Raw genomic sequence first — 12,920 nt, 5'->3', positions numbered from 1 at the left:
TTTTGGTCTTTTTGAGGCAGGGTCTCGCTATGCAATTCAGGCTGGCCTTGAGCTCACTTTGTAACTCAGGCTGGTCTTGAACTTGCAAGGATCCTCCTATCTCCACTTCCCAAGGGCTGGGATTACAGGCGTGTACCACCATGCCGGCTTTATAAGGATAGTTTTAAGCTATAGTTCTTCTAAAACCTAAAAGCCTTTGAGTAATTAATTTTTATTAGTATTATTTAAAATATTGGGATATGTATAATTCTCTTTATTTTTAAATTGCATCAAAACTTCCCTGTTTTGAAAGCAATATGTAGGATATGGACATACCCATATACTTTTCCTTATCCTTAGCCTCTATATTATTTCATACACAGTGAAGATAATTTCTCATAATTCTGACTAAGTAGAAAATAAAATGACATTGCCCCTTTGTTGTCTCTCTTTTTAAAATTATATAAATGAGATTTATTGAACAAATTGTCTTTAAAATCTCATTTCCTTGAAGGTTCAAGCAAAGTACTTATACACCTTACATGATGTTGTGGGTTTTTTTTGCTTAGGAGGAGGAAAATTATAGAGAGGAAGGAGACTCTAGAACAAGAGCATCAGATCCACAGTCTCCACCCCAAGTATCTCGTCACAAATCGCACTATCGTAACCGAGAACACTTTGCAACTATAAGGACAGCATCACTGGTATGTACTTTCCTGGACCTAGGGAGAAATGTTTTTCACATTGAACCTAACAGTTTATCTGATTTTTTTTTTTTTTTTTAATTTGGAATTTATTTTTGCAAGATACTTATTCAGTATTTAGGTGCTGTATGAGAAAGATACAAAAAGCACTTTGAGAAAGATTAAACTAATAATATCTTCAAGACTTGTACACAAATGACTAATAGTTCAGAATATATTCAGTGCTTACAAAGGGCTACAAGATACTTTTTGTTGGGGGTGTAAAAAATACTTTTAAAAGAAATAGTTCAAGCATTTATTAGGCAAAAGGAGAGAGGAGCAATGATATTTCCACACAAAAGAACTGACAGTAAGGAAGTATATTCTGTGAAGGTAACAAAGAAGAGGGCAGTGTTGGAATTAGCAAGTAATCCTATTTGGTATATTGTAAATGTTACTTTCATTTCCCAAACAACAGTAAATATAAATCATTTGTCCATCACAAACACGCTATAGTAGGACATTGGTAATTGTTCAGTCAGACAAGTAGGACCACAACATGATAAAAGATGCTAGGGATAGAAAGAAATTACATTAGAATATCATGTGAAAAATAAGTTATTAGAATATATAACAGGATTTTTAAAACTGATATGAGAGTTATCTGAGTTACCAAATACATAAAAGTATTAAATGTTCTCAAGGAAGTGTTTTACCCATATTTTGATTTTCTTAAATTAATTAAGAACACTTTAAAGTTACAGGCTTAATAAATCAAAAGCTTGGAGTGGATTTATATTATTAGACCCAATAAGTCCATTTATTTCAAGTAAAATATTCAGAGAGTATCTTAGTTACTTTTCTCATTGCTGAGATGGAATACCCAACACTGAAAGTAAAAGGAAGGAAGGTTTATTTCAGCTCACAGTTTGTGGAGGTGTCAGTTGGCTGGCTCCAAGGCAGGCTAGTGTGCCAGGGAGGTCAGGGTGGAGGAGAAGGAGTCCATGGCAGGGCAAGCAGGAATTTTTAATAGAAAATCGACTAACATGAGTAGATCTGTTTCTATAGTTCCGTTTTTTGAGATGTGGTCGTGTGTGTTTCCTAGGCTGGCCATGAATTCCTGGACTCAAGTAGTGCTCCCACCTCAACCTCCCAAGTCACTGAACCTACAGACTTGTGCTGCTGTGCCTATACTATTTTCCTTGATCTTCTTGGTCTACTCCCTATAAATTTTAACAGCTTGTCTATTTCTTTGAAAGACATCCTGGAAATTTTAATTGGAAACTGCTAACATTGTGTTCCCTTAACTTAACCACCTGATAGATAATAGTATAGTGATCTAAACATGTTTTTAAAAGAAAAATGTTTTGCTCTATTCTCCTTCCCCCATTATTTTCTTTTTTGTCCATTGTTTGTCTATTGTATGTCTAGGTTACAAGGCAAATGCAAGAACATGAGCAGGACTCTGAGCTTAGAGAACAGATGTCTGGCTATAAGCGAATGAGGCGGCAACATCAAAAACAACTGATGACTCTGGAAAATAAGCTAAAGGCTGAAATGGATGAACACCGCCTTAGATTAGATAAAGATCTTGAAACTCAGCGCAACAATTTTGCTGCAGAAATGGAGAAACTTATCAAGAAACATCAAGCTGCTATGGAAAAAGAGGTAGCTGATTCATTCTTATTAATTTGCTTCTTTTAGCTTGTGTCTACTTCAGAATTAACCAGTATAGCATTTTTTGATGTTAGAGTATCTCAGGCACTAAGTAAGTTGACTGAGGAAAGGGAGAAGAATTTATGTAACTTGTAGAAGGCTTTCCATAAATTGCTGACAGATCATTCCCTTCCTTAAAAAAGATTGTTTCTGTGTGGTTTTTTTCTCACTAATTTTGTGTGTAGATTTTTATTATAGCTGTTTTATTTAAAAGAAAATCGGGCAATAGTTTAAATTTAATGAAAATTAATATTTTTTTTTTTTGTGGTACTGGAAATTGAACTCAGGACTCTGTGCTTGCCACGCAGGTGCTTGTGCCTCTGAGCTGTATCCCTGGCCCTGTGTGTAGATTTTGGTTATGAAAAGTTGATATGTTTTGATTTCCAGTACTAAGTGTGGGAACTAATAGACTTTAGATCACTTCCTGATAATTCACTAGCTTTATAATATCACAGCAAGTATGTTATTCAACTATCCTAGGCTTTTGGTACTCTGGTTTTCTGAGAACTTTAATAAATCTATCATTAGGTGATTAGGTCTCAAAGAGTCATTCATAATTTTCTATGTACTTTTTAGTATCCTCCCCTTAAATTTATATGGCATTCTTACGTTATAATAGTTTACGGTTAATATATATTGAGAATATTTAAAATTGGAAATGAAGAAATTCAGATTGAGTTAGCCCATTTAATTATTTATAAATAAGTATCTACCTTAGGTTATAGATTTAGTTTTTCAAATTGTTATTACATGAAACCGTTTCCTGTAATGTTTTTGGTATTCCCATTAGTTTCGCCTTATTTTGCTATTCATAATTGCCAAATAGAATGTTTCTTATTTAACACAGTACATCAAAATATGTTCATCTAGTTTGTATTGAAATTTATCATAGCTACCTTGTTGTTCCTCCACCCCTCAAAAAATGTACAAAAAAGTCCTCTCACAGTTATAGGGAATTTGACAAAAGAAGTTACAGGATAAATATTTGATTTTGAATAATTCGATAGAATGTATAGGTATTTAGAATCCGTTTGGGTGTTGGGTGGTATTTTTAATAGCTTGAGAATAGGTAGATACTAACATACTGTATTGAAAAAGCTATTCATGAAACAGGATATGCAGTATGATTAAAAATTTGTTGAAATATATATACATATATATATATCCTGGAAATAAGTAGGATGTGTATACAGCAAAACTTTTGTTAGTATCTCTGGATACTATTCTAAAGTCATGTGAGATTTTTCTTCTTCCACCTCCATATTTCCTAAATGAAAGGTCAGGGGTTTTAACTTTCCTAAATTGAAAGGTAAATGTATTCCATTTTTTAACTTATAAGATAATCTAGATAAAAAGATAATGGTTTAATTTTACTTGAAGATAAATATGTGTTTGTCTTGGTTTTGTTTTTTTAAAGAATATACATTCCTATTAAATGAAAAAAGGTGAAAATATTTCTTACCAGTAAGAGATCAAATTTAAAGATGATTCCATCTTACTGGTACTCTAAAGTTTAAATGATGAAGATGCTGAGAAAAAAATGGTGTTACTGATTAGGTTAGGTATTTTGTTTTGATAGTATTTCTACTGATTTGTTCCTAAAAAGTAAAGTATCCTTAGTGTGTATATCAAACCTGTTTTGAATATATCTACTTAACTAATTCAATTCATTTTAAAAATTTTATATAGGCTAAAGTGATGGCCAATGAGGAGAAAAAATTTCAGCAACATATTCAGGCCCAACAGAAGAAAGAACTGAATAGCTTTCTGGAGTCCCAAAAAAGAGAGTATAAACTTCGAAAAGAGCAGCTTAAGGAGGTACTTACTTTATAAAAATTTCATGCTGTCTACTTATTAATTATATTCACTTGCCAGGCATAGTGGCACATGCTTGTAATCCTAGCACTTGGGAGGCTGAAGTAGGAGAATTGCTGTGAGTTCAAGGTCAGCCTTAATACACAGTGATACCCTGTCTCAAAAACAAACAAACAAACGAGGCAACCCATTTGGAGCCCCTCCTGTCTCTCTGGAGCTATTCCTATTCCCCATTTCTTTTCTCCAATAAAATATCCTACTCTTAAAAAATTGAAAAAAATTTAAAAATACAAAAAAAAAAGACTTATAGTCAGTGATTCTTAACTCATGCACCCATTAGGATAAAACTTACTTTGCTGGTTATGGCCACTTAATTTATATTGGCTAACATAAAAACATGGGTTATTATCAGTTACCCTTAAGTGACTCTTCCAGTGGATAGAGTCTGAAAAGAACCATTTGATGAAAATATACATTATTTCATTTATAATAGCTAATTAACTCCCTAGAAATAAAAATACTTGAGCTGTGAGAAAAAGAAGTCATGTATTTCTTAAAATAAGCCAACCCAGATAAGATGGCACATGCCTATAATACCAGCATTCAGATCAGGCAGGAGGACTGTGAGTTTGAGGCCAAAATGGGCTACATAGTAAATCTGAAACTGTCTAAATTATGCAGCAAGATCCTGTCTCAAAAAAAAAAGTAGGGGGCTGGGGATTTAGCTCAGTGGCACAGTGCCTGCCTGGCAAGCACAAGGTCTTGAGTTCTATTCCCAGTACTGGGAAGAAACAAACAATCAAAAAAAAGATGATTCAGCCAGGTTCTGTGGTACACACTTGTGCTCCCTGCTTCCTACTCAGAAGGTTTAGGGGGAAGGATCACTTGAACGCAAGAATTTGAAATCCTTGTGGACAACATAGTGAGTCCATGTCTCAAAAAACATTCCTTCTTATTCTTGGTTCAGAGTTTTGGGGAACATTCTAGATCTAAACCATAATAGGAGAATATGCTATTTTTGTATGGCTATGCAATGTCATATTTATTTGCCCTCTGTGTCTACTTTATGAACTTCTTTTAAAAGTAGATGTAGTCTTAACTTTGAAAAAAGCCTTAATTATTCCAAGATCTTTTTCTTTTTCCTGTAGTACTGAGGATTGAACCCAAGGCCCGCATACTAAACTACATCCCGAGCCCTTTTTTTTGTTTTTATTTTTTGAGGCAGGGTCTCACTAAGTCACTAAATTGTGTAGGCTGGGTTAAACTTGCTCTACTCCCTAAGTATACCAGAGTGCTGAAATTATAGGTGTGCACCAGCACACATATAATTAATTCAGGATAATAGCAAATACAGAAAAATGAGACATCTTAATTTATCCCCCCCCTTATAGACTGACTGAAAATTTTAATCCATGTAATTAATTAGCACACTGGTAAATTAATCTTGATAAAATGAGTAATATCTGCGACATTGAGTGTATGTGTGTGTGCATGAGTGTAGGAATTTATAATCAGTTATATGTGTCTTGTTGTCTACATATTGGTGGCACAAAGACTTGCTATATATCCTAGTAAGCTTCAATGGTAATAATTTTCCATTTGTAGAGTGAACCTGCAATACATTTCTATCATTATTATACAGAATCCAAGCTTTTTAAAAAAGAAACTAAGCAGGGCTGGGGGTTTAGCTCAGCAGCACAGCGCCTGCCTGGCAAGCGGGAGGTCGTGAGTTTGATTCCGGTACTGGAAAAAAACCAAAACAATAAAAAAGAAACTAACAATCCAAACTCTAAACTGGAGCATTGAGTCTGAAAAAGTTGTAAATAGGAGGGCTGGGTATGTAACTCAGTAGTAGGTAGAGCTCTTGCCTACCATGTCCAAGGCCTTGGGTTCATTCCCCACTAAAGCCATAAAAAAGGATTGTAAATAGGGCTCCCAGCTATACCTAAATAATTAACATCTAGCAAAAATGTATATTTGTTTTCTGGAAAATGAGACTTTATAGGTTGTTTTAGGTAATATTTTCAGATGTATCTGTGGTCAACCTAAAAAATAAATTTTCTTTTGGAAGACAGATTTTTTTTTTTATGTGTATTTATGTTCGTTTAGAATAATGAGTCTCAGTATAGAGGAATGATTCTCATAGTAGAGTCTTGGTGGGGGAGTTCCCTGGCAGAAAATTTTTAAAAGGATAATGAAGTGATTCTTTATATATATGCCCATGTCATTATTGTCTCTTCTCACAATGTGCATAACAGATACACATTACAGAGTACTGATTTATATGTTTTTTATTTTTATGTAATTGGATATCTTGTAAACTACAACTGTAAAGAATGATCTCTTTCTTGAATAACAAGGGGAAAGAAGATAAAGTGTAGTAGTCTCAGAAGAATCATTTTTTTAACTTGGGAAATATGGCTGATTTATATACTGTATAATGGTGATATTCTCTAGGTTAAATATATATCATATTAGCATACAAACGTTTGCCTCATTGAATGTATTGTCACTTTTTCATCTTGCCAATATAAATGTATTTTCATTGAAACCATTTGAGAGATGGTATTTAAAATGAAGAGGGGCTGGGGATTTAGCTCAGCGGCAAAAGCTCCTGCCTGGCAAGAGCAAGGTCGTGAGTTCGGTTCCCGGTACCGGAGAAAAACAAAAACAAAAACAAACAAAAAAAAAAAAAATGAAGAAAAGCATTGGTTTTGATTTGTTCAGTGGTTGTTAATGCTGAACATTAAATACCATTTATAAAGTAGGTTTCTAATCTTCCCTGGTTTTGTTGATTCCCCATTTAATTTACAGTCCTTTTACATTAAGTCCGTCCATAATTTTGTCAAAAGCTTATTATTGAGAATGTCAAAGAATTGAGATGATGCTCAATTGTATATTTGCCTTAATTTTAACTTACAAATAATTTTTACATGAAAGCACTGCCTTCTGTCTCTTTTGGGGATAGTTTTAAGGGATGATATATTTACTGTCATTCATTGTTCCTTTGAAGCTAGGAACCTGAAATATAGCTACATGAAACTAAAAGGTATGCATGTTTTCTAGTGGATATACGTGTCTCTTTTTCTCATCCTATTTCATGAGTGACTTGATAAAGAAGAAAATAGCTGGACATGGTGTGGCATATCCCTGTAACCCCAACATTCTGGGAGGCTGAGGCAGGAGTATTGTAATTTCAATTCCAGCCTGTGTAATTTGGTAAGACCCTATCTCTAAATAAAATATGAACAAAAGGGGCTAGGGATACATCTCAGTGCAAAGGTAGGTCTTAGGTTCAATCCCCACTGCAGGGAAGAAAGCAAATAGAAAATATTACCTATTTTCTCCAAATTATAAACTTGCTTGAGCATTAGAGAGAAAAGCATATCTAAATTTACCATTATACCAAGTGATACATTCATATAGTGAATTTCTATGTATTTTGAACTGAGTTGTTTTTTATGTTACTAGGAGCTGAATGAAAATCAGAGCACCCCTAAAAAAGAAAAACAGGAGTGGCTTTCAAAGCAGAAAGAGAATATACAGCATTTCCAAGCAGAAGAAGAAGCTAACCTTCTTCGGCGTCAGAGACAATACCTGGAGCTGGAATGCCGTCGTTTCAAGAGAAGAATGTTACTTGGGCGCCATAACTTGGAACAGGACCTTGTCAGGGAGGTATGTTTAAATGATTTTAAATTTACCAACATTATCTTTCCTAAATATATGCCAATCACTTCCCAATCTCAGGGGCCTTGTACTGTATTTCCCTTTGCCTACATCACTTTTCCCTACATACTCATAGGACTTGCTTTCTCCCTTTTTTATGCCTGTACTTGCATCACCTCTCCAGAAATGCCTTCCTGACTGCTAGATCTTTTTCCCTTCTTAAAGGTTTTTTGCACTTGCTCCTTTTACACTCTCTCTCTCTCTCTTTGGGAAAAGAGAATTTGTCTTCCTCAATAGAATTGAAGTTGTATAAAAGCCAGAGTTTGTTCAGGTTTTTTCCTGGTACTGGGGATTGAACCCAGGGTTTTTGCATCAAGCTACATTCCCCACAGAGCTCCATATAGGTTCCTGGTAAATTACCAAGGATGAGCTGGAACATGGTAATCCAAGCACCTCTGTCTGTTAGGGTTCTAGGATTACAGATATGTGCCCAACTGTTCAGTTTTTTATATTCCCAGTGTTTGACACTTAGTAGGCATTCAATAAAAAATGAATATGGCCAGCATGGTGGTGCATGCCTATAATCCCAGCACTCAGGAGACTGAAGCAGGAGGATCACTGAAGTTTGAGGCCAGCCTAAGCTACATAGTGAGTTCAAGGCCATCTGAACTACATAGTGAGACCCTGTCTCAAAAATAAGTCAAAACAAAATAAATTAATATGAGTAAAAGAAATATCAAATTTAAACATGAAGAAATTAATTGGGCAAACTTTGCCTTTTTGATCTGAAATGAGTGTCATAAAATACATGCTACCATTTAACATGTTTTATAACGGTGCTAATTATTGATTGAGCATATGTTGTGAAAACTCCTTGTGCCAATAAAAACACTTGTTCTCATTAAGAGGATTCTTTCAGTCTACTTTGTTGACACATGTTTCTAATCCCAGCATTCTGGGAGCCGAGGCAGGGGGATCACAAGTTTGTACCCAATTTGGGCAATTCCAGGACTTAGCAAGATCCTGTCTCAAAGGGTAAGAGGGGAATGTAGTTCCATGTAAACGCCCTGGATTAACCCCTCTGACTCAAAGAAATATGATACCTGTGAATATACATACGTTTATTTCCAGTAGTTATCAGCTTCAAATACAGTGTAAGTTTACAAATTCACAAATAATGAAAGGAATTTAAACTAGACCAGACAAGGAAAACTTAAAAGTTTAATAATGTCCAGTCTTAGTTACTTTTCTCATTGCTAAGACAAAATACCCAACACACAAAGTTAAAGGAGTAAAGATTTATTTCAGCTCACAGTTTGTAGAGGTTTCAGTCCATAGTTAGCTGGTTCCAAAGCTGCATGGAAGCATGTCATGGAAGAGGAAAAACAGTCCATGGCATGGCAGGCAGGAGGCAGCAAAGCGGCAGGAGGCAGCAAAGCAACAGCAGCCAGCCTACCTTCTTCCTGTCCCTTTATATTCCATCCAGGCTACAAATTGATTGGTGCCACTCATACCCAAGGTGGGGCTATTGATTGGTGCCACTCATACCCAAGGTGGGGCTTCCATCATCCACACCGTTAATCCACATTCACTACCACAGTCCAACCACCTTTGAAACTCCCCACTTGTGACTACTTTGGGATGATGTCCAGATATAACCATAACACCAGTCCTGCTAGTGACATTGGTTAACAGACACTATTCATAAGAGTGTAAATTGAAACAGCCCTTTTGGAGCACAGTTTAACAGTAGCTTTTAAGATACATATGCACATGTACTTTTACTTAACAGATCTACTTCTGGAGTTCTGTCCTATAAAGAATAATAACATGATTATATTATGTAGTATACATGGATATGTACTGAAATTATAAAAGCAAAAAAAAATGGACACAGCTCAAGTGTTGATTGGATGTAGGGATTGAAAAACTGGTATCACAGATCAGTGATTTTTCCGTGAAAATTTTTTAAAGTTTTTATGTACTGATTTGATCTGGATACACATGCATTAGATTGTTAGGTTAAAAAAAGTAAGCTTCATGCCTGAAATGTATATATTATTAAAACTATTTTTTTTATAATGGCTGTATCACAACAAATAATGACAAAATGAGAAGCATATGCACCACACTCTTGGCCCCTGGGGGAAAGGTTTGTCAGGACAGAGGGATCAAGTTTGATTTTGACATAAAATATGTGTATGTACTTAACTCTTTTTTTTTTTGTTGTTTTTGTTTTGTTTTGTTTTTCTCCGGTACCGGGAACCGAACTCACTATCTTGCTCTTGCCAGGCAGGAGCTTTTGCCGCTGAGCTAAATCCCCAGCCCCAAAAACCATTTTTGTTTTTTTGGTTTTTCTCAGGTACCAGGAACCAAACTCACGACCTTGCGCTTGCCAGGCAGGTGCTTTGCCCCTGAGCTAAATCCCCAGCCCCCAAATCTTTTTTTTTTTCGACCTTGCGCTTGCCAGGCAGGAGCTTTTGCCGCTAAGCTAAATCCCCAGCCCCTTAACTCTTTTTGATCTGAGAAAAAAAAAGAAAGAAAAATGTTGATTAAACAATGTGTTGGGTATTTTGCTAGGTATTCTGAGGACTTTTTATTCAGGAACTTGTTTCTTCCTCACATTAAGTCCATGAAATAGGGTGGAGAGTGTAGATCAGGGAGAAGGTACATATTTAGTATACACAAGGCTTTGGGTTCAATCTCTAGTGTTGGGCAGGGCAAAAAGGGTCATAGACTGCTTTATGTATTATGTAGCCAGTAGTGAAGCAAAGGGTTAATTATATTCCTTTCCTGATTTTTTTTTTTTTTTTTTTTTGGTGCCAGGAATTAAACTCAGGACCTTGAACTTGCTAGACAGGCGCTTGTGCCACTGAGCTAGATCCCCAGCCCCCCTGATTATTCTTTTTCTTTGGGTTTTTTTCTTGGCATTACACAAAAGTAAATTAGGCAGGCATGGTGGCACACATCTGTAATCCCAGCATTTGGGAGGCAGAGGCAGGAGGATCACCATAGTTCAAAGTCAGCTTGGACTACATAGTGAGTTCAAGGGCAGTTTGAATTACATAGTGGGATCCTATTTTTAAAAACAAACAGACAAAAATGAGTAAATTATACCTTTGTCTTCTGTGTTACGGATTAGGAATTAAACAAAAGACAGACTCAGAAGGATTTGGAACATGCCATGCTACTAAGACAGCATGAATCCATGCAAGAATTGGAGTTCCGCCACCTCAACACAATTCAGAAGATGCGCTGTGAGTTGATCAGATTGCAGCATCAAACTGAGCTCACTAACCAGCTGGAGTATAACAAGCGAAGGGAACGAGAACTAAGGCGAAAGCATGTCATGGAAGTTCGACAACAGCCTAAAAGTTTGAAGGTATCTTTAGTGTAAACTTTTTGACAAAGGGGAAAGAGAGAAAAAGGCATCTAGTAAAAGTCTTAAGACAGATGTCTAGTCATTAAAAAATTAAGCTTTTTTTTCACTTTTAGATCTTTGGTGTGTTTCAGTGTGAAGTACCTGTCAGTCACTGTAGGCTTTTGCTTGTGTATTTTTCATGAAAGTATAAAAAATGGCTAAACTTTTAACTGTGGGAAATACCAGTAAATAAGGAATCGGTGTTGTTATTTAAATGTACCCAGTGTCCATTGTTGCTGTTATCATGCTACATGTCAACATGCTAACATACTGGCTTCTCTTTATTATTCCCGGTATTACAGTTTTAGAATCTTAATTTGCTCAGTGAGTTATACAAAATTTAAGAATATAAAAATAAATACAGGGGCTGGGCATTTAGCTCAGCGGCATAGCGCCTGCCTGGCAAGCGCAAGGTCGTGAGTTTGATTCCCGATACCGGAAAAAAACAAAACAAAACAAAAAAATATGTATATATATGTAAATACAAAATTTAAGAATATAAAAATAAATGTTTCTCTCTCTTATTCCTTTAGCCACCTACTCTATTTTCCCTTCACTAAATAAATGAAAGTTAACAATTCCAAGAAATTTTCAAATTTTACAACTTACAATGAATATTTAAAGATTTAAATGAATCTTAGTAAAAATAAAAAAGACTTGCTACATAGAGTCCCATCAATGATAGTACCTCATTTGATCTGTACATGTCTGCAAATTCAAAAAAAAATTTTTTTTGTCTTCGGGTTTTTTTGAGACAGATTCACTATATCGTTCAGGCTGGCCCTGAACTCACTATGTAGCCCTGGCTGGCCTCAAACTCAAACCAATCCTCCTACTTAGCCTACTGAACGCTGGGATTATAGGTGTATACCACCATGCCTGGCTAGTATTTGCTATTGAAAGATTCCTTTCCGTTGCCATTCTGATCCCTTCTCAGTCCCTTTTAGAACTATTTAATATTTAAGCTAGGGATACAAAAACTATTTCCATCTTTACCTTGAATAACTATGCTATAATAAAGTTAACCTCATTCGCAAAGGTAATCTCTGTGAAAATCTAGAATCTACAACATACCCACTGGTATTCTTAGTGCTCACCCAAGTTCAAACAAGCTGTCCTGAACAAAATGTAAAATCAGGGTTAAGGTGCTTTACCCTTCCAATGTGAACCTAACTAAAATTTTACTTTGTTGTGTCTTCAAAATAGTGAAGTTACCAGGTGTGGTGGCACATGCCTGTAATCGCAGCCCTGAGACAAGAGTGTAATAAGTTCAAGCCTAACCTGGGCAACTTTGAGATCCAGTCTCAAAGTTTAAAAAAGGGGTGGGGATAAAGCTTAATACCCAAGCCCAGGATTCAGTCCCTAGTACCATAAAACAAAACAAACTCACATCATTTACAGAGTAGTTACATTGACTGCCAACATTAACCTTACCTGGTTAATGCTTAGAAAACTATAATTTGTAAAGATTTTTAGATTTCTTTTGTTTATACAGTGGAGGGGGATATATAATCACTTGGCCATAAGCTAATCTCCCACCAAAGATTTTTTTTTTTTTTTTTTTTGGTTTTTCTCCGGTACTGGGAACCGAACTCACAACCTTGCGCTTGCCAGGCAGGCGCTTTGCCGCTGAGCTAAAT

General features: G+C 35.7%; 1 protein-coding gene across 1 annotated transcript in view; it reads left to right on the top strand.

The window, feature by feature from the left end:
- The window catches only part of Taok1 (TAO kinase 1), a gene marked incomplete in the record, with an annotated part of 137,524 nt that overhangs the window by 103,818 nt on the left and 20,786 nt on the right, over positions 1-12,920 (top strand). Inside the window, 5 exon segments of the mRNA XM_013503358.1 lie at positions 549-683; positions 2,094-2,330; positions 4,068-4,196; positions 7,665-7,868; positions 11,002-11,241. Coding sequence (XP_013358812.1) covers positions 549-683; positions 2,094-2,330; positions 4,068-4,196; positions 7,665-7,868; positions 11,002-11,241 — 945 coding nt within the window.

Source organism: Chinchilla lanigera, unplaced genomic scaffold (genome assembly GCF_000276665.1).
Source record: "Chinchilla lanigera isolate Chin_1 unplaced genomic scaffold, ChiLan1.0 scaffold00080, whole genome shotgun sequence".
NCBI classification, from domain to species: domain Eukaryota; kingdom Metazoa; phylum Chordata; class Mammalia; order Rodentia; family Chinchillidae; genus Chinchilla; species Chinchilla lanigera.
This window is presented reverse-complemented; position numbering and strand designations above follow the sequence as displayed.